Consider the following 27,616-nt stretch of genomic DNA (forward strand, 5'->3'; position numbering starts at 1 on the left):
ACCTTCCACTACTCTTGCTGAGCCGTCCACAAACCATTTCTCTCCTCCTTCCAGTTCTTCTTGCTCCAGATCCGGTCTTATCTTTGTTTGTAGTTCTACTATTTCAGCAGAATTATGAGTTGGTGTCTCTGAGACCCCCCCCATACAGAAACTGTGCAGGGTTTTGTGCTGTAGTTGTCCGCAGTTCTAAATCATGAGAATGGACCAATATTGCCTCATATTTCAGGAGCCTAGCATCAGTAAGCCATTTATCAGCTTTTTGTTGCAGCAGGTTCCTGACACTATGAGGAGTATATACAATTAAAGGTGCCCCAAAGGTCACTTTTTTTGCTTCTTCTACTATCAGTGCCACAGCTACTATTGCCTGCAAGCATGTAGGCCATCCTTTGCTTACTGGATCCAACAGCTTTGACATATATCCTATTGGTTTCTTAACTCCTGCCCAATCTTGAGTTAAGACCCCATGGGCAGTGTGGTTGCTGACATCCACAAATAATTGAAACTGTTTCTTCACATCTGGAAGACTCAAGACTGGGGCTGTTATTAGGGCCTCCTTTAATTCTTTAAATTCTTTTTCATCTTGCTCTGTCCACTTTATCCTGTCGGTGGTTAGTTTCTCATATAGAAATTTCACCTTCTCACTATAGCTCTCAATCCATTGTCTGCAGTACCCTGGGAGTCCTAGTAACTGCCTGATTTCTCTCTTTGTACCAGGCGGAGGCAGAGCCACAATACCTGCTACCCTTTCAGGATCTAATTTCTTTTTTCCTTTCGTTAGCCAATGTCCCAGGTATTTTACCTCGGGTTCAGTGAACTGAAGTTTTGACTTGGAGACTTTTAACCCTTTGTCCCCTAGGAAGTTTAGCAACTTTATAGTGGCTTCTCTTACATCTTTTTCTGTTGGTCCAGCTACTAGCAAGTCATCTACATACTGGAGTAGCTTGGTTCCTTGAATAGGTTCAAATTGGCTGAGCAATTGTTCAAGAGCCTGGCCAAACAGGTTCGGTGAGTCTACAAACCCCTGAGGCAAGGAGGTCCACCTGAGCTGTTGTTTCCGGTGGGTCTCAGGATCTTCCCATTGAAAAGCAAAATAGTCTCGACTTTCCTCTGCTAGAGGACAAGTCCAAAAGGCATCTTTTAAGTCTATTACACTATACCAGGTATCTGAGGGGGAGACATGACTTAATAAAGTGTATGGGTTAGGGACTGTGGGGAATAGTGTTTTAGTTCTCGCATTTACTGCTCTCAGATCCTGTACGAGTCTATAACTGCCGTCTGATTTCTGTATTGCCAGAATAGGAGTGTTATGTCTGGACATACAAGGCTCCAGAGTCCCTTTCTTTATTAGTTCATCTATCACTGGTTTCAGTCCCTTTCTCCCTTTTACAGGGAGAGGGTATTGTTTAACTCTGATCGGGTCTTCTGGTCTTTCAATTTCAATGTGAATGGGTGTCATTTCTATTTTGCCAGCCTCTCCTTTAGTATACCAGACTTTTGGATTAACCTTATTTTCATCCTCTATGGTTAGTTTGTATAAACTCACCATAAGCTGTGACTCTTGAACAATCAAGCTTACCTCCAAAGCCACCATCAAATCTCTTCCCAACAAATTGTAGTCTGCCTCTTCAACCAATAACACATTCCCTAGGCATATCCTGGTTTCAGATTCAAATTCTACATCTTTAATAACCGGAACTTTAAAGGGTTCCCCCTTTGCCCCGACCACTATTTGAGTATCTTTACTTTTTTTACATCCGCTCGGCAGTTGCTGAACCGTGGTCTGTTCAGCTCCTGAGTCTACTAAAAAAAATTAGTTCTTGCTTCAGGGGTCCGACTTTTAATTTTATCAAGGGCTCTCTGGATGTTCTGGACCCTAGATTGAGGAGCCCCTGACACCCCTAATCCTCTTGAAAGATTTTTTCATCTTTCATCCTTTTCCTACAATCCTTCTTAAAATGCCTCTCCTCCCACAGTAAAAGCACTCCAGAAGGTTTCTCCGGCTGTCTTGGTTCCGTTGCGGGGGAGGGACCCGGTTCCTCTGAAGCTCGGAGCCCTGTCCTGGGCTTACTGTGTCCTTTGGGCGTTCCTGCTTCTGCACCTCCCTAACTGCTGCCACTAGCACCTTCGCTTGTGCCATTTGTTTTTCCTCATCTCTCCTCATGTACGTCCGCTGAGCTTCTTGGAGCAACTCCTGTAAATTCTTCTCCTGCCAATTATCAATTTTCTCGAGTTTCCTCCATATGTCCTCCCAGGATTTTGCAACAAATTGTGTTTTTAATAGAACTTCCCCAATCGGTGAATTAGGGTCAGTCCCTGAGTACATTTGTAAATTTCACCTCAATCTTTCTAGCCATTCCGTGGGTGTTTCATCCTTTCCCTGGCATTCCCCAAACACTTTACTCAGATTCTGCCCTCTGGGTACTGCCTCCCGTATCCCTTGTATTACTATGTTTCTCAGATCTATCATGTTTCGTCTACCATCCCCCATCTGAGCATCCCACCCCAGGTCTTGGCTTGGCCATTTCTGACTGCCTGGTGTTCCCTGTGGATTCCTGTGTTCCCATCCCCGTACCCCTGCTTGTTTAATCATTTCCCGTTCCTCGGTGTTGAATAGGGACCTTAGTATTGCGCATATATCATCATATGAATATATACTGTTTCCCAGAAATTCATCCAGCCGGTCTGCCACCCCTAGGGGATCATCCATTAATTTTCCCATCTCTGTCTTGAAAGCCCTCACAGCACCCGTGTTAATGGGCACGTTTACGAACCCTATAACACCTGGTGCAGTTGGCACCTCTCTCAGGGGAAGCAGCTTATGCTTTTCTCCCTCCCCCCCCCCCGTGATCTCCGCTGGCTTTCTTTGCTTGAAAATGTGTTCTGCTGGAAGGGGGGGAGTAGGCTCCCAGTGTGGGGGTGGGGGGATTTTCATTTCCCCCAGGTGGCGGTGAAGGCAAGGGTTGGAGCTGGGGATAAATTTGTGATACCAGTACTTGTCCCGGTATCGCCGCGGCACCGTCCATTTGAGGAGCTTGTGCCGGCACGGGTGGGTGTGGAGGGACCAAATATGGGGCCGGGAGGTTGTCTAAGGGGTCCCATGTCCCGTTCAGGGTGGTAGGCCCCTGTTGTATTTTTATCGGGAGTAGCTCGGTTCGAGCAGACGCCTACATCTTAGCATATTCTTCCTCCTCTTTTCCCGGTGGAGTCTTAGTATTTATATAATTACTTAAAGCTTGGCACATCCACTTTTCGAAAGTGCCAAAAATAGGCCAAATTACATGTTCCCTGATTTATTTGCCCTCCCATACTTCCATACAGAAATAAACCATTTTTTCCTTGGATTTATTTCTCCTTTCAGGACAGTCTCCCCAGTGCTCTAGTATCCAGCCTAAGGGACTATCTCTCGGGATTTCAGGTATCCCTTGTTCCTTCCCACCCCCTGAATTTTTTTGGGGTTTTCTCAGGATTTTACTCGTTTTCTGTCCCATCTTAAAGAAAGAAAAAAAAAAAAATTACTTCGCTAGCGTACCTTACCTGGATTTTGTGAAGGGTCCTCTAAATTTCTGAATTCGGTACTGTTTTGAATTTGTATTTAATTTGTCACCGGTCTAGTAGCCCTCGCAGGGGACCGCCCTGGGGGTTTTCCTCCGGTAACTGCTCTCAAAATACTGACTTTTACCTGGACTATAATATGTCCGAGACTAGGGGGCTTACCAGTCCTTGAACTCTATAAAGGACGTACCCTTCCCCCTAGCCGTCCACGGCTGATCCCCCGAATTTCTTGGTTTATTCGGGCTTGACGTGTGGAAAAGAATTAGGTTTTTCTTTCGCTTCCCCCGTGACCGACCTCTTCCCTCGCCGGAAAGAGGAACTGCGATCTTGGGGTCCGCACTCGCTTCGTGATAATATCACGTCTCACACACGCTCAGCCGCTCCCACTCAACCACGCAATACTTACGGTCCATTTTTCCTGCGTGGATTCTTCGTGCACGTAGATTTTTAGGAGTGAATTACCCTGCTGCGGCTCTGGGGATCCCACCCTGGGTCCCCCCCGAGTTCCTGGAGAGCTCGTTTTATTTCCTTTTCTCGATCGAGGTGCCACTTTAAATTAGGTTCATTGATCCAATTGGTCCGCGGGGTCCCTTGTCCGGCCAGACCACTAGAAAAATTAGTGGGGTGCCTCCTGGGAAAAAAGGGGTCCGTGGTACCCCAAATCGGATCACGTCGGGGTCACCAAACTAAGATAAACAGAGTGCCCAATCAAAATTTATAAAGAAATAACATTTATTATGCGACCGAAATATCGGTTTCAAAAGCCACGATCGAGAAAAGCAGCACCGAGCCTGGGGTCGGAGCTGGGTGAACACTCATAGATCTGATCTCTATCGCACCAGACCTCCCAAGTTCACGGCTGCTGCTTCGGCTGGTCTCTTCTCATACAGTTTTTGGGTAGAGTCCGAATTAATTCTATTCTTCTTGTATTCATGAAGTTTTCTTGTCCCGGAGTTTGGCTGCACAAAGCCTTTCCTGGGTCTGATGAATTGTCCATCCTGGGTGATGAGTGGGCCATTTCTGGTGATGGATGGGCCATCTCTGGTTCCTGGAACAGTTATTTTTAGTTCCCGGAATGTCCGATTCCTTATCAGATGCAATGTAGATATCAGAGTGTGGTGATCAAGTCGTCATGGTGCAAATGTCTCGGTGATAAGATCCAACCCCACCTAGGTGAAATCCTCACTTATTGTGAGAGAATTACTTTTGGTGTTGTGAAATTTTTCTCTCAGCCAGGATTTTGAAACTGGGTCTCTACATGGTCTGATTACATTCCAGTTTTATACATAATAGCACGAATTACATACTTTATTTATAACATATATCAAGTGATATACTTCAAGTTCTGTCCTGGTCATTGCTTTTACTGTTATCAATTTAGATAGATGCCTCCTCTTTTGGAGTCATAATACCTCTAAAGTTAAATACATCAATTTTAATTTTAGAGAGGTCAGGACAAAAAAAAAAAAAAAAAAAAAAAAAAAAAGAAAAAAAAAAAAGCCTGTGACTTGGACATACAAGAGAGACATAATGGAGCAAGTCCAATGGAGGGTCACCAAGCTGATCAAGGGTTTGAAACACATGACATACATGGAGAGAACTGGATTTGTTCAGCTGTAAAAAATAGAAGGTTCTGGGAGGTCTTATTGCTGTCTTCAGCTATGTATTGGGAGCACATAGCAAAAACAGACAGACTTTTAGAGGTGCACAGTGGAAGGATGAGACACAATGGAGACAAGTTGAAATATGGAATATTCCAGTTAGGTATAAGAAAAAAAATTCCTCATACACTAGGACAGGGGCCTGAAGAAGTTATGGGATCTCCATGCCTGGAGATATCCAAACCTTGACTGGACAAAGCCCTGAGCAACCTGCTCTAACTACATCTGTTTTGAGTGAGGGTTGGACTTAGACACTTAAGGAGATCCCTTCCAGCCTAAATATTTTGATAAACTCTATGAAATAAATATATTTTTAAGAACATTTTACTGTATATTTATAGTCTCTTTCAAACCTGCCAAAATGCTACCTCTTTAATGTTCTCTTTTTGAACAGTTTACCATTGGGGTAAGAGTAGTTTCAAAGATATACTTCAGGAAATAGCATTCACTGTTTGACTTTCCAGTTTTGTCTTTTTTATTATTCACATTTGGAAGCTCATGATCCTGCAAACATTGACTTGTGAGGGACATTGCCCACCTGAAGGTTTGGAACACTTGGTAATAACAAGTTGCCTCAATACAAGATTGGGCCTCAAAATTGAAAAGGAATAAGGTTGTACTTTGAAAAAGTAATATTATGTCAAATAAAATTTAGCTTCATATGTAAAATATTCTTACATACAATTTTGTATGTGAATATCTCTCTTGTGAATGTTTAACCTAGTATTTTAGTGACAAGTACTTCCATTACTTCCATTACCTGATTTAAAATTCATTAACTATAGTACTTAAATTTAGTGTTGGTTATGTTAAAACTGCAAATCTTCTGATGGTCCTCTTGATACTTAACTATAATGGGCATATCATCTGAGAAAGTGCAAGAATTATTTTTGTGAATCTGAAAGTAAGATTTTTTTCAGAATGGATTAACATTTGTAACCCAGATATTAGTTACTTTGGGCTATTGCAAAAGATATTTTCATGAACTCCATGGTTAAATGATTTTAAAGTATTTCTTTATCAAACAGTGGCAGAAGATATTCTACTTTTTCCTTGAGTTGCAAAATTGGTATCCTAGTTGTTGCCACTGTTTCTGAGTTTGACTCAAAAACTATGTTTACTTTCTTTGTGTATAAATTTTGAGATACATAATTCTGCTGTATTGAGGTAGTATTATTAAGATGTTAATTTTTATTCAGTGTTGTTCAGATTTTCAAAGTCTGTTTCTCCACTAAGTGGCTTTTGCATATACAATCATATAGTGCCTCAACACTGAGATTGAGAATGTCTCAGATAGTGGTATCTGCTGTGATCACTCACGCTCTGAAGATTCTGAGTATATATAAATATATACATATATATATTTTAGGGCAATTATAGTGACTCAAATGTGACTCCAAATTAATATATTTGTTTCTTAGATTAAAAAAACAAAAATCTGTGTAAATCAAATCTAGTGCCTAGAATATGAATTAATAAACTGCTTTGTGAAACAGTCTACCATCCATTTTGGATAGTCTTTGTATCCACATCAATCTTGTGTTTGGGTAATCAGTTCCAATGTGTCAGCATGGTTGTCTTCTACTTCCTTGACATTGTACAGTTACAGCATTAATAATATTTAGATCTCTAGATTTGTCTGGAGCTTTGTACTAGTTTGAAAACAAAACAGTGGGAGATCGCAAGTCAGAATTATAATTTAATAGGAAAATTAAAATAAATGCAATAGTGCAAGAACACTGACAGAGTCAGGATACAACCTGACACCCTGTTAGTCAGGGTGGTGGTAGCAGTCCAGATGAATTAGTCCTGTTGAAGCAATGATCCTCTAGAAAAAGAATCTGGTCTTTACCTGAAGGTCCAGTGGTGTAGCTCTTGTCCTCAGAGTCCCGTAGATAAGGACTGTTCATGCTATTCCAAACCCCAGATTATATCCAGATGGGAATGCTTGGCTCCTCCCCCTGGGCAGAGCATCTCACAATGGGTTGATGTAATTCTATGAGTCATGCAGTGGGTCCTTGATTGCCCATTAAACAGAAATAGCCTCCTCCTCCGGAGTTATCAAGGATGAGTCATGGTAGGAGATAACAAACATTGCCTCACCTGCTTTAACAGCTTGTGAAGATGATAATAGAATACATGCTTTTGGTTACATCTTATACTGTAACCTAGGACAAGCTTATGATGATCCAGAATCTCTGAACTATTGCTTAATGTTTATTCCTTAATGAAAATGATAGATCAGTTTTATTAGTCCCCAAGATATGTTGCCAAGACTGATTGTTTGTTGAAATTATTTTAGATACAAATGATGTGTCAATAAGAGCTTCAGGTTTGAGTCAACAGTTGTTATATCCAAAGGTCTGCGTAAACTGCTAGTCAAAATGGAATGTATGATCTGTATCTATGCTAGCTAGATACCTACATCATCTGGATCCAATGTGAGAACTGGTACTGATGTGCTAGGTACAAAGGAAATGCTGTATCACAGATAAATGTCTTGAAATATGCCCTGCTGACTGTTGCTAAAAGTACAAGTCCTTTGAGATGTTCTAATTTCTGTTAATATTGCTGAGGATCCAAGATCAGAAACTCATTAGAGTCATTCTACTGAGAATCTGTCTAGCCTGAGTCATCTGAACTGATTATGGAGCTGAAAACCTGATAGTTGTTATCCAGTTTTATAGATGCTGTCATGGTTCCAACATCTCTTAATTGCCATGCTGAGTTAGCACCTATTATTTTGGAACTAGTGTTCCAATGTGAGACACTTTGAGTGATCTCTTTCCTATGGGGATAGCCAGCAAGCATCTTCCCATCCATTCAGATTTGTTATGTTTCCTCTTTCCACCTCTGATATTAACATTATTTTGTTATTTGGTATTTTTAAAATTCATACTTTCTTGTTACTGGCATTTCAGATTCTTAGGCAGACTATTTTCTGTTCTGCAATAGCCTCTTCTCCACCTTCCTTTCCATATTGTTCCAATATTGTTGTTACCTTTCAGTTTATACAAAATGCTAATATAAAAAAAAATCTCTTTCTTGTATCATTTTGTGAAATCTCTCCTTGTCTCCTGATCTTCAAACCCCTCATTGTCTCCTTGTCTGTACTTGCATTGTGTTGAAGATTACATTCACAGCCTGAAAAACCCTATTTTATTGTTTCAAATAAGAGTCTTATATTTAAACCTTGTCTTGGATTTAATAGCCTCTTTTTTAAAAAAAGATTTTATTTTGTGATACTAAAGAAACTCTTAACCTTTAATCATATAATATTTTTTATATTGACAGATGCAGGCTTTTGTGCATATATGAGACTAAACAAGTCATAGAATCATAGAATGGCTGAGATTGGAAGGGACCTCTGCAGCTCATCTGGTCTGACCCCCTGCTCAAGCAGGGTGACCTAGAGCTAGTTGTCCAGGACTGTGTGCAGATGGTTTTTGAATATCTCCAAAAGAGAGGTTTCTCAACCTCTCTGGTCAACCTGCTCCAGTGTTCAGTCACCCTCACAGTAACAGTTTTTCCATATGTTTCCATTTGTGCCCATTGCCTCTGTTCCTGTCACTGGCCATCACTGAAAAGAGTCTGGTTTTGCCTTCTTTGTACCCTCCATTAAGGTATTTATATACATTGATAAGATCCTGCCTCAGCCTTTTCTCTAAACTGAACAGTCCCAGCTCTCTCAGCCTTTCCTCATAGGAGAAACACTCCAGTCCCTTCATAACAGAGAGAATAGCATAGATGATATTGGATTTCTTTAGATGCTGGGAAACCTGAGCAATGTAGCATCAAACAGACCTCCAATCCACATGTAGTACACCATACAGACACTGTCCATAGAAGAGATTCTCCCATTTTGGTCATTCAAGCTATTATAGGATTTTCTTATGAGGAAACAACTCCATGATTTTTTCCTGTTAAAACAGAAACTATGTTCTCATGAGAACTTCTTGCTGCTCTATTAAATAAGGGCAAGGCCATCTAGGTGGCGTAATAACCAGTACCAAGTGGGAACTGTCTGAAGTCTCCTTTGTTACAATGTGCTGTCTGAGTTCATCCTGCATCCAAGGGATTTATGCAGCACAGCACAGGCCTGGGCCTACCCAGATTAACTGCTATGTGGATCACTAACTCCTAGATGTACAGTGATCTTTCAGTCAGGTTCACCACACCTTCTTTGCCCCAAAGGCACATTTCTGACTCATGTTCAATTTGGTGTCCACCAGGACTCCCAGGTCCTTTTCTGCCAATCTGCTTTCCAGCTGGGCAGCCCTCAGTATGTAGTGGTGCATGAGATTGTTCCTCCCTAGGGACAGCACTGCACTTCCCATTGTTGTCCTCTCAGCCCATTTCTCCAGTTTTCAAGGTCTGCCTAGAAGGCATCACAACCTTCTGGAGTATCAGCCACTCCACCCAGTTCATTATCCAGATCATTAATGAAGATGTTAAAGATGTTGAAATCTGAGCATACTGCAGTGATGCCTTAAGAGGCCTCCTAGACACAGAGACTGGACAGGAGTAAAAGAATAAAATAGGTATTTATTTGAAAGGCCTTCAAAGGTACACCCTGGGAGCCACAGGCTATTGCCAAAATGGAACCCAAGATGGATGACAGGTCACAAGTTCTTCACATTTTTATAGGTTTGGTTCATTTGCATATCAGGGTTAATTCTCCAATTAAAGCTTCAGTTCAATGATGTAATTTCCTCTCCGCTTTCCCCCCGTCTTGGGGTGACTTTATGATGTGTATCCCATATCGCTGCCCTATGCCCAGAAATTAACTTTGTGCCTTTCTATGCCTCTAAACTGAGCCTGAGAGGGGGAAGGAAAAACTGAGCAAAACTTTTTCAAAGCAGTTTGCAGCTTGTTCAAGGTCACACAGAGATAGCAATTTATTTTTTTTCCCAGCTGCGGCAGGAGAGGGAGGAAGCACCCGGCTTGCTGTTTCCCGAGTCAGTTTTTTGGCCAGTTGTTCAGCTTCTTTTTCTCCAGGGAGAGACTGAGAGCTGAATTTTTTTTTTCCCTTCCCTGGAATTTTGGATTGTCTCCCTTTTCCACTGGACTGCTTCAATATTAGAACACATTGGGAGGACTTTCCACCGAGTGCAGAGGGCCTGGCCCTGGGCCAAGCCCAGCTCCGAGGAGACCAAAGGGAGGACTCTAATACTTTCTCAGGTTTTTTCTCCACAGCGAGAGATTTTATTATTTAGCATTATTTTCCTTTTCCCGTGTGTTTGTTAAATAAATAGGTTTTATCTCTTTCACTTTCCTTTGAGGAAAATTTATTTTCCCAAACCTGGTGGGGGAGGGGTAGTAACCTGCCTTCTCTCAGAGGATATATTTCTAAATTTGGCCAAACTGATACACCCCCTTAGAAGCTCTTTAGATTATACTTTTTGGGCCTAGGATGGTCTGGGTGACCTTGGAGTGCAGGCCCAGAGAGGCTTTTGTTATGTCTACCTAGCCTGAGAGAGCAGAAACCAACAGGCCACAAGAAACTTCAGAGTTACACTCTAAGCAGTACAGGATTTGAAGAACACAAAGATCAAGATCTAAGGCATCATTTCCCCCCTTTAGAGGCTTGACAAGGCCTCTACCTTGTCTAGACTCTATTTTACATATTCTAATATCCACTAATAATATGTCTAACAGCAGTATATATCTATAAACAAGAATTATGATTACAATCATTATAAACAATCTGTGAACTAGGGACAGTTTGGTAACCATGAAACCAGGGTGTGGAAGATACAATCAGCTTTGAATGTTATCCAATGTAAGATCTAAGTTAATTCTCAAATTGTAAACAAATTTTGTTGGTCTTTTCACTTCAGTTCACATGTCAATTATTAGTTTTGTATCCAAATGAATGTCTTTGGATATACTTTGGACTAGAATCATATGCAAAATTTAGTTCCAAACCTGAGCCAGGGTTACCAACTGTGTAGATAATAAGCACAAGAAAAAATCATTTAAACTACATCATCTTCGTTTGTATCGGTCCCTGTTTTCTCAGTTGTTTCAGGAGCAGAAGCCTTCTTAACTCTGGAGTAGTGAATCCAGGGTCCTTTGCCAGCGACTTTGACTGTGGTGAGGGTGGTCAGCAAAATCTGGAGTGGTCTTCTCTACTTGGCCTGTAGAGGATTACTGTCCCACCACTTAACATAGACCCAGTCTCCAGGCTGGAAGGGATGTGCAGGGGTGTCCAGTCCTATGGGTCTGGATAACACAATGTAATTCTGGAGCTTCTGCAAAGTAGAACCTAAAGCCATTAGATTTGAGATTAGATTTGAGCATCGTGCTCCCCTTTATTGTTCACTTACACCAAGTTATACTTTTTCCAAAGTTCACGCCCCTTTCCCATGAGAAAGCCTCTAAGCAGCGGTGGAGCTGACCAGTGTATGCCTTTTCCCAAGGCTGCTCAAGGCTGCTGGCTAGCAGGTGCCTAGCAAGCCTATCTTCAGCCTGAGGCCCCATCAGGGGTACTTCTGCAACAGCCCTGGGATGCCCAAGCTCTCCTGGGGTATCCTATATTCCACAAGGAATCCCTCTACAGGGACTGATGTTATCCCTCCACCTTGGTTGTATACGGATCCTCAGCAAAGCTATAGGCAAGGCCTGAACCCATGTCATGGATGTCTCTTGACAAATTTTGCCAATTTGTGCCTTAAGGGTCCCATTCATGCGTTCCACCTTACTGCTTGCTTGGGGTCTGTAAGGTGTGTGCAGATCCCAAGCAATTCCCAAAATTCGGCTAACTTCTTGAATCGCATTTGCAACAAAATGTGGTCCCCTATCCGAGGACATACCCAAAGGAACCCCAAACCTTGGTATTATATGATTAAGCAAAACTTTCACCACCTCCTTGGCTGTGTTAGTGCGACAGGGGCAAGCTTCAGGCCATCCACTGAAGGTGTCAACCAATACCAGTATGTACCTGTATCCTTCTTTGCGTGGTAACTCAGCAAAGTCTATTTGCCAGTAGTCTCCAGGAAGATCCCCTGCCTTTGTTACTCCTAACACAACTCTTTTCCTCGTATCAGGATTGTTTTTGCAGCAGATTTCACGCTTGCTTACTACTGATTGTACAAGATCTGTCATTCCCTTTCCTATTACTACCTTCTTTAGATGTTTCAGAAGATTTTCAACCCTGAAATGTGTGCTTTCATGTTCTCTTCGAGCTAGCTCTCAAAGGATTAGAGGTGGGACTACAACCTGATTTGCAGGTGTAACAGCCCATTCATTTTCTGTGATCTCAGCCTTAAGAAACTTAATTAACTTGTGGTCAGCCTGATCATATTTTGGGGTGAAACCTGACAAGTCAATCTTTTTTTGTGGAATTACTGCAAGAATACCTTTTTCTGCAGCCCTTTTTGCTGTTTCATCAGCAAAGTGATTTCCCAATTCTGGAGGGGTTTTCCCTTTCTGATGACCCCTACAATGCATGACAGCTACTTCTGTGGGTCTTTTGATGCTCTCTTAAGAGGGCAAGGATTTGTTCAGCGTGTTTGATCTGGTTACCTTGAGCGTTGAACAGTCCTCTCTCCTTCCAGATGGCTCCATGGTCATGGACAACACTAAATGCATATGCTCTTCTCTGAATGCAATTTGCTTCAGCACAACTTTTTTTCCTTCCTAAATATGTTATCACAGAGGTATTACTACTGTCACTGATTGGCCTGGCCATCTGACACTGGCTCTATTGGGTATAAGGGAAGCTTCCATCAGCTTCTCACAGAAGCAACCGCTGTAGCCCTTCTGCTACTAAAATCTTGCCACGCAAACCAATGCATGAGATAATAGAAAATTTATATTTTAAGCTAGGAAACAGTGGGGAAACGATAGGAGGAAGGAAAAAAAGGAAAGACAAGAATGTAAAATAATTTCACGTTATTTATAATAATTCTATTATTTCTAATAATGATAATATTTCTAATTATGATTTTTAGTAATTGCATTATTTCTAAAGAGGGATTCAAGGCCTCTCATAAACGATTGGAATGCAGATGCCACTAACAAATTCCCTTTGCTGATTGTCACCTTTGTCAATCTTTACCTGTCCAGCCCAGAATTTATCACAGTATCAGTATCTTGAGCTCTGCCCTTAGATCCTGTTGAAATTTAAGAAGCCTTCAACCCTTACCTGTCACACACAAGCTGTAAGCTGGACACTGCAAAAGTTGATTGTCATGGGTTAGCAAGCATAGTCCCGGAAGTGATGTTCTTGCAAAGGGGTGCTTACAGCTTCCTCTGTGACCTAACAGAACCTATCAGCTGGCCAGTTTGAATATGGACAATTCTTTGAGCACTTAAAGTTGTGACCGCCTCTGTGATCCACACTTAAGAATAGACTAACCCCGGGGCAGAGGCTCTCTTCTTTCTGGTGCTGGGACAGGTGGCTGCGGGCCCCGTGCAGGGGCCAGCGGGCTCAGCCCAGGCCCTGCTCGGGCCAGGCCAGGCCAGGCCACGGCCATCCTGGAGCCGATGGGCCCTGTTTCACCCGCGGAACCCCCCCCACAGCCCTGCTGTGGGCAGCCGGAGCGGCCCACCTCCCCCTCTCCACTGTGGCCAAGATTCAGCTAAAGCTGCCCTGCTGTCTGGCAAAAGATCATGTGACCAACAGTGATAAGCCACATTCCAGCTGCAAGGCCTAGGTGAGATTAACCCTTTTAGTGCTGTGAAGAGCTGAAAACCTGAGGGAGAAGAAAGAGGAGATGCTTAAAGCTGAAATTCTGATGTAAAGCTATGATGTATCAGAGTACCCGTTGTAATTTCATGAAGGCATGGGGGGGTGGAGTGTTCAACTTGTACTTGTGAGCAAAGGCACCTGCGCTGAGATAGGCAGATGCTGAAGCAGCTGTAATTTAATGAGAAATTTGAACAGGGAGAGATGGAAGTGATGAGGACTTTTGCTCCAAATGGAAAAGGAGAAGACCTCAGTTCCTAGAGATGCTCCCAGAGATAGTCCTAACAATGAAGATGAGGAGGACCCTTTGCTCCCAGGGAAGGAGAAGGGTCTCTATTCTTAGAGGGTAATTCAAGAGTGGACTTTCGAAAGCAGTTGTGGGAAAAGCTGCAAGTTGGGGGAAGGGACTCACATGCGAGCAGAGAACCAACCCGGGCGGTTGTCTTGTTGTGATAATGTGTTCATAGCATGGGCAAGAGAGACTCCTCTTCCTAAATGGACTGAACAAGGTTATTATGGAAGTGGGTAAACAGACTGAACATCTCAAGGGTTGTCTTTTTACATTGTCAGTGGGAGAAGAGTGAAAGGTGGGGGGGGAGGAGAAGTGTTCTGAAGGTGTGGTATGATTTTTTTTCTTCTTTTAGGTCTGTTAATAAACTTCTTTATATTCTTTCAAGATTGGTGCCTGCTTTGCGTTTCTCCTAATTCTTATCTCACAGAAGGTAAACAGCAATGAGTATCTTGGACCAAACCACTACACTAAATTGGTATTTCCGCCCGGTTACAAACTGAACCCACTACATTGATAGATCCTGAATTGTCCGTAGGGAGGATCCTATCTTAAAGTTATTGAGGAATCATGATTTAATAAGTCACTATCCATCAGCAGATGCATAGTAGCTGGCTGTGTGTATATTCCTGAGACATTCCAGTTTCAATGTAAAATGTATTATCTCCTGTAGGAGTAGGTTCTTTCATTCTCTCCTACTCTGCCAGCATCACTCCTGTGTGCAGAAGCTGTATTTCTGCCCATACTTACCTTACTCTTTCTTACTGTGTGGCCACATTTCTTGTCAGTCTAGACTTCCTTTCTCGGTGCAAGTAATTTCATATTCTTCCACTTTCTCTTGTACTATTCTAAGGATTGGTAGTTGTATATCCTATTTCACCTTATATCAGAGGTTCAATGTCCTTTTGATTTCCCCCTTCTTCCAAATCAGTACCCCTGTTCTTCTTTAATATGATGGGGGTTCTGTGTAAGTTGCTCATGAGTCCTATTTTCTTCCTATTCCAGCAACTGTGTTGTCTTTCCTCACAATTATTTTTTTGTCTGATGTTCTGACATGGAAAGTTCTTTTGAGAAGATGAGCAGAAATGAGGTAAGGAGTACAGTTATACTGAAAAGTGCTAAGAGATATGTCTCGGTTTAGAGAGAATTCTGGGAGAAAACGCTCTGGAATGAACATTTCCTCTAAAGAAAACAGGTTTCATCACTCCCTTCCCACCGATACCAAAGGAATTTCTTGGATGAAAGTGAAAAAACATGTTTATTTAACAAGCAAAGTGCCCACAGGGCACAGGAAAAAATGAATAACTTAGATATTGAACCTCTTTGCTGTGGAGAAAGCTGGTGGATTAATAGTTCTTTCTTTTGCTGGCTCGGCTTCTCCCGAGGTCTGGAGCCGGGATGTGGTGTCCCGCGGCCTCCCCACTGATCCGTGGCGTCCGGCTCCCACCGATGGTCTGGTTCTCGGACCAAAGCTAAGTCGAACAGTTCCAGAAGCCACAGAAGTCACCGGAGGATTGCTATTGCAGTCCTCGATGTAGGAACCCAGAGTGCTGAGAATATTTCTCTGCCTGTTTTTAAGGGTTCTTACCCCCCTGAACAACACTGTTTTAACCTCCAACCTTGGAAAAAATTACCAACGATCAGACAAGAACTAGAAAATACAGTGGTGTGAATTAGGTGATAGACTACTATGTAAGATTGTCACAGGGTGAAAAATTTAGAGGTTTTAGGCTTCTCTTTGTAGTAAATAGATAAGAGTAAAAAATATCAAAATGGAGGATTGTTGTTGTTCTCTAAACCTTCTTCTCCTTATTCTACTACTCCATGTTCTGCAGTAAAAGTAGTTTGGAATGGTTGGATAGAGAATTCTGCAGTTCCTGCCTGCGTTACTGAATAATTGGTAGGAAAGTGAAAATAATATACATTTTTAGTAACTATTGGTTAAATTATCTTTAAAAGGCCACGTAAATCTTCATAATTAGACTTCTCTACTGCTTTCTGTGCTCTATGCTGTACCTGGGTCACGCTAGTGGCTCTGTTCCTCTTATAAGACTTAATAAACAACTATCCGGCAGCATTGAAACTCTAGGAAAAGTCTCAGTTTACCTTTTGAAACTCCTTGCAAGGACTTTTAGAAAATTCAATCCCATCAGGAGGGATTTGATTTATGGCACGGTTCAGTGTCACTCAGCTAACAAAAACCAAGCTAGCTAAAAGCAAAAATGTAACTCACTCCCCACCACAAAGCCGAGCACACAGGCGAGTGAGTGCTTGCACACAACCCGCGCCAGAGTTCCCCCAGCTCCCACCCCTACCCCGGACCCAGCTTAAAGCTACAGGACCCATTTCTGGGCATAAAGTAGACAATAGGGGAATACATTATTATCATAAAAACACCCCAAGGCAAGATGCCACCTCTCATAATTAGATCTGTAGCATTTAGCGGGGGGAGGGGGGTTCCGAGCGCAGGGGGGCCGGCCGAAGTCACGATACAAACACCGATACGATTTGAGCATCGTGCTCCCTTTATTGTTTACTTACACTCACTTATATCTACTTTACAAAGATTCACACCCTATTCCCATGGGACAGCCTCTAAGCAGCGGGGGGAGCCGACCAGCGTGTAGCTTTTCCCAAGGCTGTTCAAGGCTGCCTGCTGCCAGGTGTCTTTCTGGCCTATCTGCAGGCTGAGGCCCCTTCAGGGGTGCTTCTGCAGCAACCCTGGGTTGCCCAGAGTCTCCTGGGGGATCATATGCCCCTGTTCCACAAGGAATCCCTCTACAGTAGCAATCATCATAGAATCATTTAGGCTGGAAAGAACCCTTAAGATCATCAAGTCCAACCATTAACCTAGCACTGCCAAGTCCACCAACTAACCCATGTCCCTAAGTGTCACATCTACACTAAATACCTCCAGGGATGATGACTCAACCACTTACCTGAGCAGCCTGTTCCAATGCTTGACAACCACTTTCAGGGTTGAGGCGATTTCTTTTCTTCCTATCACTTGTTACCTGGGAGAAGAGACTGGCACACACCTCACCACAACCTCCTTTCAGGTAGTTGTAGAGAGCAATAAGGTCCCCCCGAGCCTCCTTTTTTTCCAGAATAAACAACCCCCATCCCCTCAATTGCTTCTCCTAAGACTTGTACTCTAGACCCTTCACCAGTTTTGTTTCCCTTCTTTGGACACACTCCAGCACCTCAATGTCTTTCTTGTCATGAGGAGCCCAGAACTGAACATGGCATTTGAGGTGCAGCCTCACCAGTGGGGACAATCAATTCCCTAGTCCTGCTGGCCACACTATTTTTGATACAAGCCAGGATGCCCTTGGCCTTCTTGGCCACCTGGGCACATGCTGGCTCATGTTCATTTGGCTGTTGACCAACATCTCCAGGTCCTTTTCCCCTGAGCGGCTTTCCAGCCACTCTTCCCCAAGCCTATCACATTTCATGGGGTTGTTGCAACCCAAGTATGGGACCCAGCACTTCATCTTGTTCAATCTTATATGATTGGCCTCTGACCATTGATTCAGCCCATCCAGATCCCTCTATAGACCCTTCCTACCCTTAAGATCAACAATCCCACCCAACTTGGTGTCATCTGCAAACTTATTGAGAGTGCATTTGATCCCCTCATCCCCCTCATTGATGAAGATATTAAACAGAACTGGTCCCATTTGTTCCTCATTTTCCTTCTCCTGGATTTCCAGTTTATCCGAAATCTATAGCATTTTGCCCATTCATGTGTAGAACACTGAAGGTTTATAGGTCAAGTAAGTATGTATGCCCAGGCCTTACATCTATCTTATCTCTTTATGAAGACCAATGTCTAAAAGATAGCTTTGATTAAAGAATATCTTCCAGTCATCTAATTTTACTTTGAAAGCCTCAAAATTTTGAGAACTCCCTGTTTCCCATGTAAATTGGTTTTGCTGGTTAATTATAAAGATAGTTAAATATGTGTCTTTCATCTGAATTTTTAAAGAATAATAACAGTGGCTTCACTTAAGTGCTATGTATATTTTAATTATATTTAAAGCTTATTTCAAAGGAATGTCTAATCAACCTTCATTCAATTTCACAAAATTTGCATCTGAAGAAGCCTTCTAAACTCTTAGTGGTTCTGAACAACTGAAATTGAGGTGAGGCAACCTCTGCAAATGCAAGAAACCCCATTCATAGACAACTCTTTTATATTTGTATTTTTTTTCCGAAATATTTTTACTTGATTGTAATGTGTATAGTGTTATTGGAGTAAACTACTTGTATTTAAATACAAAGTGGTTTGCTGTATTGGTGCTCAGTCCCATGAAGATGCAGAAATGAGGACTCTGAGTGATATATTACTATTTTCCAAATGGGATTTTCCTTTCAGCTGTGAAGTTAGAGAATGAGAAAATGCTACCTAGAAGGCATTCCCTCTACCAGAAATATCTGTGTGACTAAAAGTAATGCTTGAGGAGTTCAAAGAATATTTTAAGGCAGGTGTATTTTTTTTATAATCACTTTCTGATATGCTGTATCTGAACCAGTAACTTTTTGCTGGCATTGTTACTCTGAAAGGAGAATGATGTTAAAACAGCACATTTTTCTTTGCCTCAGGCAATTGTTCTTCTTTGAGTAAATAGAACAAATGAAGGAGCAGGTTTTCAGTTCAGATGCTTTAATACAGAATGCTAAAATGGAGGATAATCTTCTTACACAGGACCGAGGAGATGAATTCACATATACTGGGAGTGGAGGTAGAGATCTTTCTGGAAATAAAAGAATTGGAGAACATTCATTCGATCAAACATTAACACACATGAACAGGTAAGTTTTTGAGACTAAATTAAAAAAAAAATCCAGACCAAAGAGTTAAGTTTTATGCCTTTAATTTAAAAATGATTGTTGGAGGTTAGGATTTTTCCTTTTTTTTTCTCTCTCAGGGAATTTTGTCCCATTTGTTACTAAGAGACAATAACGACCGGTACTTAAGAGACAAAAGAAGTGGCCAAGGTGGGGGGAGGGGTGCAGCTGGCTGTACTCTCGTAGCTGAGGGGCATTCTCTTTGGAAGGACAGAGATATGCAATTTTGGCTGGGGGGTGAGGGCCTGGGCTTGGCTCCTCTCTCTCGCTCTCGGGATCGGAGGGAACACAGGCTGCTGTCGCTGTGGGAAGAATTCACCACCACTGCAGACTTCTGTCTCCTACTATTTTCTCCTACCATGAGTGAGGCTCTGCTCGTAAGAGCGGCCATTGAACTGGGACCTTATTAACACCCTACCTCACTGGAAAGGACCCTCACCATCTACTCAGGTGCCTCAGGGGAAAACCCGGGACCCCGAGCCCCTCCGAGGGAGCCGAGCCAGGCTGCGTTTGGGAGCCCGGCTGCCACTGCCCAGCCCCGTTGTTTTTCTGCCACTGCTCTGGGTTTTTAGCTACACTGTAACTTAACACCCCATGCCTGCTGGGACACCCACAGCTCCTGCTACAGCTGTGTAATTTCTGCTACATCTTGTTTGCTACGCCGGATGTGCCCACCTCTGCTGTTCCAGCCGCTGCTCTAAGGTTCCTGCTAAAGCTCATTTTGCCATCTGGAGGGGCACCAGGATCGGCTACCCCTGTGAGTTTGCAAAGGAAGCTCCTTTTCCATCCCTCCCGCCGGCTGAGTCGCCATTACCACGTGAGGAGGCAGCTGAGCTCGCGCCACGGCGCCCCCCTGCAGCCGCGAGGGAATCATCGCACCTGCCCTGCCCGGCTGGGAGCCAACAGCGCCCCCGCTGGCTGTGACCGTAACTACACCAAAGGGGAAAGTGCTTGACCGCTGAGAGGGCTGTTATTGGGTTTCTGGTTTTGTTTGTTGTTGCTGCTGTTGTTGTTTTGTTTGCTTTGTTATACATATAGATATTAGTAAATAACTGTTATTCGATTTCCCATATTTTTGCCTGAAAGCCCCATAATTTTGGAGTTATAATAATTTGGAGGGAAGGGGGTCACATTTTCTATTCCAAGGGAGGTTCCCGCCTTCCTTGGCAGACACCTGTCCTTTAAACAAGGACAATGATATTTTGAAAAAATTGTTCCCTTTTATACATTTGCTACTATAAACAGTGATGCCTCCTGCTGTTTAGAGGCATTTTGTAAAACATGTTGTTATTTTGATTTAAATTATTTGTAACTAATGAAAACATATTGCTGTATTACAGATTCAGTTGATAGGTATTTGTATCTATTTTATATTTATCTTTATATTTATATTTATCTCTTTGAAATTGTCCAACACTTCTTATGAAAAGACTTGGTTTTCAGGTGATTAGAAGTTTGCCAAACTAAAACCTTGGTTCCGGTTTGAGACAAATTTGGAGGAAACGTCCGAAATGAATGTATCCTCTAATAGAAGGCAAATATCAGCAGCCCCTCCCCCATCAGGTTTGGAAAGAAATTCCTCAGAGGAAAGTGAAAAAAATCCTATTTTTTTAACCAGCAGCGTGCACACAGGCACCAAAAAAAAGAATGAACAATGTTAAATAATAAAACCTCTTGCTGTGGAGAAGATCTGTATAGATTCAGAGTTCTTTGTAGGTGTGGCTCTGCCCTCTCTGGGGCTGAGGTTCAGCGTGGGCCCCTCTGGGCCGCAGTGTAAGGCCTCTCGGTGATGTTCTGGTGTTGCTGAACAGTCCAGAAGAGAAGAAGAAGAAGCCAAAGTCCCAGGGGAAAAAAACTTTCTTGCCTCAGATAGCAGGCTAGTTAAAAGGCAAATAATTTTAACTCTCCGTCTCTCTCCTGAGAAAACTGAGCTGAAAGCTGGCTAAAAGCAGGAAGGTGCTTCCTCAGCTCTGCAGCTGTGAGAGCGCAGGGGAGTGTATGTGTCCTTGAACACAAAACCACTCTGAAGAATTCGCTCTGCTTCTCTCCCCCCTCTCCTGGACCCAGCTTAAAGGCACAGAAAGGCATAGGATCATGTCTGGCGTAGAGCAGGCAATAGGGGATACAGCATCATAAAGTCACCCCAAGACAACCTTTTAAGATGAAATTTTCTGTGCTGGGTATTTGCCTCAGATTGTTATTATAAAGTTTTATCTTAAATGGTTTAATGATTTATGAAAGTTAGGTATGAAGAAAGTATGTTCATTTGCCTGTACTAAAAGAAATCTTACATATATCTGATGGCCTTAAGTACCTTCATACTTTGTATGAAGAACAAGGAATTAGTATTTCTTTGCCTTTAGGTTGTGTAATTTCATTTCCCTGAGAAAAGTTGGCCTATTTTTTTTTGCCAAATTTTAGGCAAAAAGATTTGACTGAAGAAAATAAATGTTTGAAAAAATAAATTGGAAATTTACTTAAAGTATATTTATGTTCTATAAACAGCCTTCCTAAACACTAGCTATTCTCAATACCTTTACATTTCTAAATATATACTATCTGCATGAAGCAACTAACCATGCAGTGGCTATGGGGTACTAAGATTGACTGGAACTCTCTACCAGATCTGACATTGGATGTGCTGTGCTTCTGTCAAGCACCAAAATTGAATGGGAAGGTAATCTTTCAGGCCTTCTCTTGGTACTCAGAGGAGAAAGAAGAAAAGCCTAAATGGGATACTGACAGAGAAGGAGGAGATAGATTTAACAGAAACAAGAGTATGGAAAGAAGTGAGACAAAAAATAGATTTGGGCAGCAGGTTTATAATGGCTTTTAATAATGAAAGCAAACTTTTTATTGGAACCTGGAACAAAACCTAACCTCTTTAGTCTTGTTGTTCCTCTGCTCTCAGAAAATGGTTGTGAAATCCACTGGCAAAGTGTGTGTCTGGTTGCTTTGTAGTAATTGAGATGCATGGAGTATAATGTGGTGCTACCATTTATCCATTTTGACGATGCCTTAAGAGGCCTCCTAGACACAGAGACTGGACAGGAGTAAAAGAATAAAATAGGTATTTGTTTGAAAGGCCTTCAAAGGTACACCCTGGGAGCCACAGGCTATTGCCAAAAATGGAACCCAAGATGGACAACAGGTCATGAGTTCTTCACACCTTTATAGGTTTGGTTCATTTGCATATCAGGGTTAATTCTCCAATTAAAGCTTCAGTTTAATGATGTAATTTCTCCTCTGCTTTCACCCCTTAGAAGCTCTTTGGATTATACTTTTTGGGCCTAGGACGGTCTGGGTGACCTTGGAGAGCAGGCCTGGAGAGGTTTTGTTATGTCTACCCAGCCTGAGAGAGCAGAAACAAACAGGCTACAAGAAACTTCAGAGTTACACTCTAAGCAGTACAGAATCAGGAAAATATAAAAGTTAAAACCTAGGCATCAGACTGGCTGGCTGTAGTCTTTGCTTTGGGTCTAATGGTCTTAACTCTTGTGATGATTGAAGTAGGACGGTGTCTTGGTTTGAAAGACAGGTGTCTGCTTGGAATGGAAAATGTAACCCCCTTCCCTCCAAATTATTATAATTTTGAAATTAAGGGGCTTCAGGCAAATATATGAGAAATAGGAATAACAGTTCTTTACTAGTATATATAACAAGGCAATAATACAGAAACACTGGCTTAAACTGCCAGAGTCAGGATACAACCTGACCCCGCCAGGCAGGGTGGTGGTAGCAGTCCTATTAGGTGGTGGCTGCAGTTGTCTTGAGCTGATAGATATGGTTCTGTTAAAGTGGTGATCCTGTAGAAGGGTCTGGTCTTCCTCTGAAGATCCAGTGGTGGTTATGTAGCTCTTCTCCTCTGGGAATCCAGTAGGTAAGGGCTGACTGTGGTGTTCCAGGCCTCAGATTATATCCAGGTAGGAATGCTTTGTTCCTCCCCCTGGGTGGAGCATCTCCCAATGGGATGATGTAATTTTATGAGTCATGCACTAAGGCTAAATGGCCCATTAACAGAAGATGTCTCTTTGGAGGGAGTTACCAGGGATGTGTCAGGGAAGAGATAAAGAACACTGCCCCACCTGGTTTTAACAGACAGAATACATACTCTTGGTTACAACTTACATTGTAACCTAAGACAGACAGTATGGTTGAATGTAATAGAATTGGTTTTCTGTTTATCCAGAACATTATATTATTTTGTCTGTACAAAAGAAATACTTTTAAAACCCGCATTACTTCACCTTTCCTTACTTTTCTGTATATTGCAGGCTGTAGAGTTTGCCATATTTTTCTGAGTGCCACTGTTTCTTTTGTGGTCCATGGTTGAGTTTGAACCTGATTCCAGAGACACACTCAAATCAATGTATGGCAATAAAGATATTTTATGTTCAAACTGTTCAGTCAGGCAGGGATTCATACTAACTAAGTTTCTAGAAGAGAACACCTATACAAATAGTGGATAAAAGTGATGTCATGGTTTAACCCCAGACACAAGCCAAGCCCCACGCAGCCACTTGCTCACTTTCCCACCAGCAGGATCAAGGGGAGAATCGGAAGGGTAAAAGCTAGAAAACTCATGGGTTGAGATAAAGACAGTTTAAAAGGAAAAGCAAAAGCCACACATGCAAACAAATCAAAACAAGGAATTCATTCACTGCTTCCCATGGTCAGGTAGGTGTCCAGCTATCCCCAGGAGAGCAGGGCCTCATCAGGCATAACAGTGACTTGGGAAGACAAATACCATAACTCAGAATGTCCGTCCCCCCCCCTTTCCTCCTTCTTCTGCCCACTATACATACTGAGCATGATGTCATATGGTCTGGACTATCCCTTTGGTCACTTTGGGTCACCTGTCCTGGCTGTGTCTCCTCCCAAGCTCCCATGTACCCTCAGCCCCCTTGCCAGTGTGGCTGTACAAAAAGCAGGAAAGGTCTTGGCTCTGTGCAAGTCCTGCTCAGCAATAACAAAAACATCTCTATGTTATCAACCCTGTGTTCAGCACAAATCAGAAACACAGCCCCACAGCAGCCACTGGGAGAAAATTAACTCTATCCCAACCAAAACCAGGACAAATGAGTGCTTCAGGAGAGACTCAGACAAGGCTGGAACCTACTTCTTCTCATCAATTATATGGACATACAGACAGCTAAATTTAGACAATATAAATACTATTGCTTAATGTTCCTGTATATTATTATAAAGTTCCTTTCAGAAATTCCATCTCTCTCCATGTTATTTTATTCACCTGTGTTCCTTTTGGGGGGATAAAGGTTTGTCCATAAAGATTTTCACTTACTGGCAAAAACATTACTTTCCCCCCACCCATGCATATAAATTCTTATTGTCATCCATTGTTAAAGTTAATGTGGGATGTGGGAGAGGCTCCAACTAAACAAGGAGGAATATTTTTGTGGTGTTTACTGATATTCAAGGGGAAATGGCTTCAAACTGAAAGAGAGTAAGTTTAGATTAGATATTAGGAAAAAATTCTTTACTGTGAGGGTGATGAGACACTGGCACAGGTTGCCCAGAGAAGTTGTGGATGCCCCATCCCTGGAAATGTTTAAGGCCAGGCTGGATGGAGCTCTGAACAACCTGGTCTAGTGAAAGGTGTCCCTGCCCACGGCAGAGGGGTTGGAACTGGATGATTATAAGGTCCCTTCCAACCCAGGCCATTCTATGATCCTATGATTCTATGATTCTATGAGTCATTCTTTTCTGAATATCTGATGATCCATCTATATACTTCTAGATCAAAATACATAGAAAAGAAGACCACTACAGTTTGTTTTTATCTGAATTAGTTAATGGCATTTCACTCCTAAGCTTAGGTAGTTAATGGACTAAGAACAGTAACATTTGCTACCAACAGATTTTTGGATAGTCACTAGGTACTTTTTTCCATATGTTACTGTCCTGGTTTAGAAGGACAGGTGTCTGCCAAGGAAGGTGGGAACCTCCCTGGAATGGAAAAATATGACCCCCTCCCTCCAAATGATTATAACCTTGAAATTACGGGGCTTTCAGGCAAAGATACGGGAAAAGGTTTTGTAGTAGGATATATATAGGTGTATAGCTATATAACAAGACAGACAACAACAACCACAGCAACAACAAAGGAAACAGAAAACCCAAACCCAGCCTTTTCCCACCTGTCGAGCAGTTTTCCCTTTGGTGTAGTTACAACTATAACCAGAAGGGGGCGATGTTGACGCACATTGAGGCAGAGAGGCTGCAGTGACTCCCCTGCGGCTTCAGGGGGCACTGTTGGCTCCTGGCAAGGCAATGGCTGCAGTGACTCTTCCATCCAGCAGGGGGTGCTGTTGGGTCCTGGTGAGGCAGAGGGGGGGTGCAGTGACTCCCCTGCAGCTGCAGATGGCGCTGTTGGCTCAGGCGGCTCCAGAGGGCGACCAAAGCAAGCTCTGAGCCTCCCCAGGGGGTAATGGCGGCCTTGGGGAGAGAGAGAAGGTGGTGGTGGGGGGGGCGTGTTTCGGTTTTCCCCTGGCTCTCACGTGTCCTGTGTGATGTCCTGGCGACGGCGGCAGCAGCAGCCAGGGCTCCAGTAAGCAGCCGGGAGGTGTTTCCTCCAGAGAGAGGGAGGAGGTGAGGGCCCGGGTTTCCCCTGAGGCACCCAGGCAGATAGTGAGGGTGCCTCCCAGCGATGTCGGGTGTTGAAAAGTCCCAGTCCAACGGCGGCTCTTGGAGAAGCAGTGAAGGAAAGCTCAGCAGTAGCAGTGAGTCCTCTGGGTAGCAGGAGTCCAACACCAAACACCACAACCTTCTGCCCTCCGAGTCGGGAAAAAACGCCCCTACCCCCAGCTAAGAGACTGCCGAAACCACACCGTTTCCCCCCTCCCCCCTAGAACCATTCCAATGGAAATGCCAAGACGCCTAGCCATGTCTTTTGTCTCTTAAGTACCATCCATTCATTGTCTCCTGGGCAACAAATGGGAAGAAAATTCCCTGAGAGAAAGAAAAAAAAAAGCAAAACCTAATCCCCAACAGTTGCTTTTTCATGTTTATCAATTCATGCTCACTTTAAAAGCCTAAAAATATGCAGTAATGTGGAATAGTCAGAGAGATAATTTGCCGTTCTTACAACTTTTTAAAATCCTTCCATGTTACTTGAGAAATAATTATTTATTTTAAGACATTATACCTGAGGATTTCTTTTATTCAACTATATTAGTTGAGTTTTCATTGTGAACATTTGGAACTAACTATACTGTATTCCCATTCTCACACGTGGTAGAGTTGATCTCAGTGCTTCTATTGGTATTTCAGTCTACTGAAGAATTCACTGCAAATTCTTCTGCTTAATAAACATAATAAGATAAAGCAAACAAATTAGATCTTGTCACACTGATTCTCAATAGTATGTTGCATGATGCAATCGGTTTTAAAAAGATATTTCATGTGATTTTCAGGGCATTGGCCCTTAACTGTGATGCCTCATTGGATGACAAAAATGGAGCAGAGTCTAAGAATTGGAGAGCTGGTAAGCCAGTCCGAGTAGTACGCAGTTCAAAAGGACGATGGATCAGCAAATATGCCCCAGAGGAAGGCAACAGATATGATGGCATTTACAAGGTATTATGATTTTTGCAGTATATATAGCATTACATTTGCCTTAGGATGTTTATTAAGAGTCTTTTGTGTTACATAGCAAACTGTTCATTATGGCTTTTGAAGGAATAATTATTTTGTTACAATGAGGATGGTTTAGCCTACTTCATTCTGTAGTGAAATTAAATGGAAATATTCCATTCCAACTGTGGCGCTGAAATATTGCACAGCAGTTCACACAGATGTATGAGAAGAAAGGGCTGCACGCTGCCAGTTATCAGTGCTGCCTGCTCTGCTTTCTCACAGGCTTAGGCTGCATCCCCGATGATCACCCCAACTAGCTGTTGGCTGTGCAAACCTAACTGGCAGCTTGAGGTCTCCAGGGAATTAGAAGGGCTTATTAGGCAATGCTTTGGGATCGTTGGAAGCATGGTGGTAGAGACCTGGCGAGGGCTGTGCTCTGCAGCAGCTGGGAGCCCATTGTCAGGAAAACTAATCCACAAACACCAGAGGTTTATGTCCAAAAAGGAGACAGAGGAGTCCTGTTACTTTATTCAAATAAAGGGAGAGGCCATGGGACATTCCCCTGGGGTCTCTCAAATTTTTAGAGGATGCAGCCTCCTTTTTATCCTAATTTCCTGGCCGCATTTCCCTCTCTCTTTCCCCATTGACTGAGGTACTTGAGAAGTACAGACTCCCCAAATCACCTAATACAGACCTTTCAAATGTATACCCCCTCTTTTTCTTTTCCTATGGAATTTATGGTTCTTCCCATTGCTTTTCTTCTCTCTCAGTATCTATCTTTACCTATCAGCAGACACACTGTTTGTAAAGACAAATCTATCTTATTCCTTTCACCATCTATCTAGCCAGGCTCACCTGGGATGACTGGAGGCAGCCACCCAGACAAAGCTTCCTATCAGGGAAGCTGCTGTCCAGGTGGAGGGCTGTAAAGACTGCACCTCACACTCCTGGGTGGAGGAGGGTGCAAGTTTTGCT

General features: G+C 42.7%; 1 protein-coding gene across 1 annotated transcript in view; it reads left to right on the forward strand.

Moving 5' to 3' along the window:
• Window positions 1-27,616, forward strand: part of LOC116437367 (E3 ubiquitin-protein ligase UHRF2-like) — a 268,869-nt gene that overhangs the window by 190,985 nt on the left and 50,268 nt on the right. Inside the window, 2 exon segments of the mRNA XM_032095036.1 lie at window positions 18,903-19,009; window positions 26,479-26,641. Of these exon segments, the coding sequence (XP_031950927.1) occupies window positions 18,903-19,009; window positions 26,479-26,641 (270 nt within the window).

This window comes from Corvus moneduloides, chromosome W, assembly GCF_009650955.1.
Source record: "Corvus moneduloides isolate bCorMon1 chromosome W, bCorMon1.pri, whole genome shotgun sequence".
NCBI lineage: Eukaryota > Metazoa > Chordata > Aves > Passeriformes > Corvidae > Corvus > Corvus moneduloides.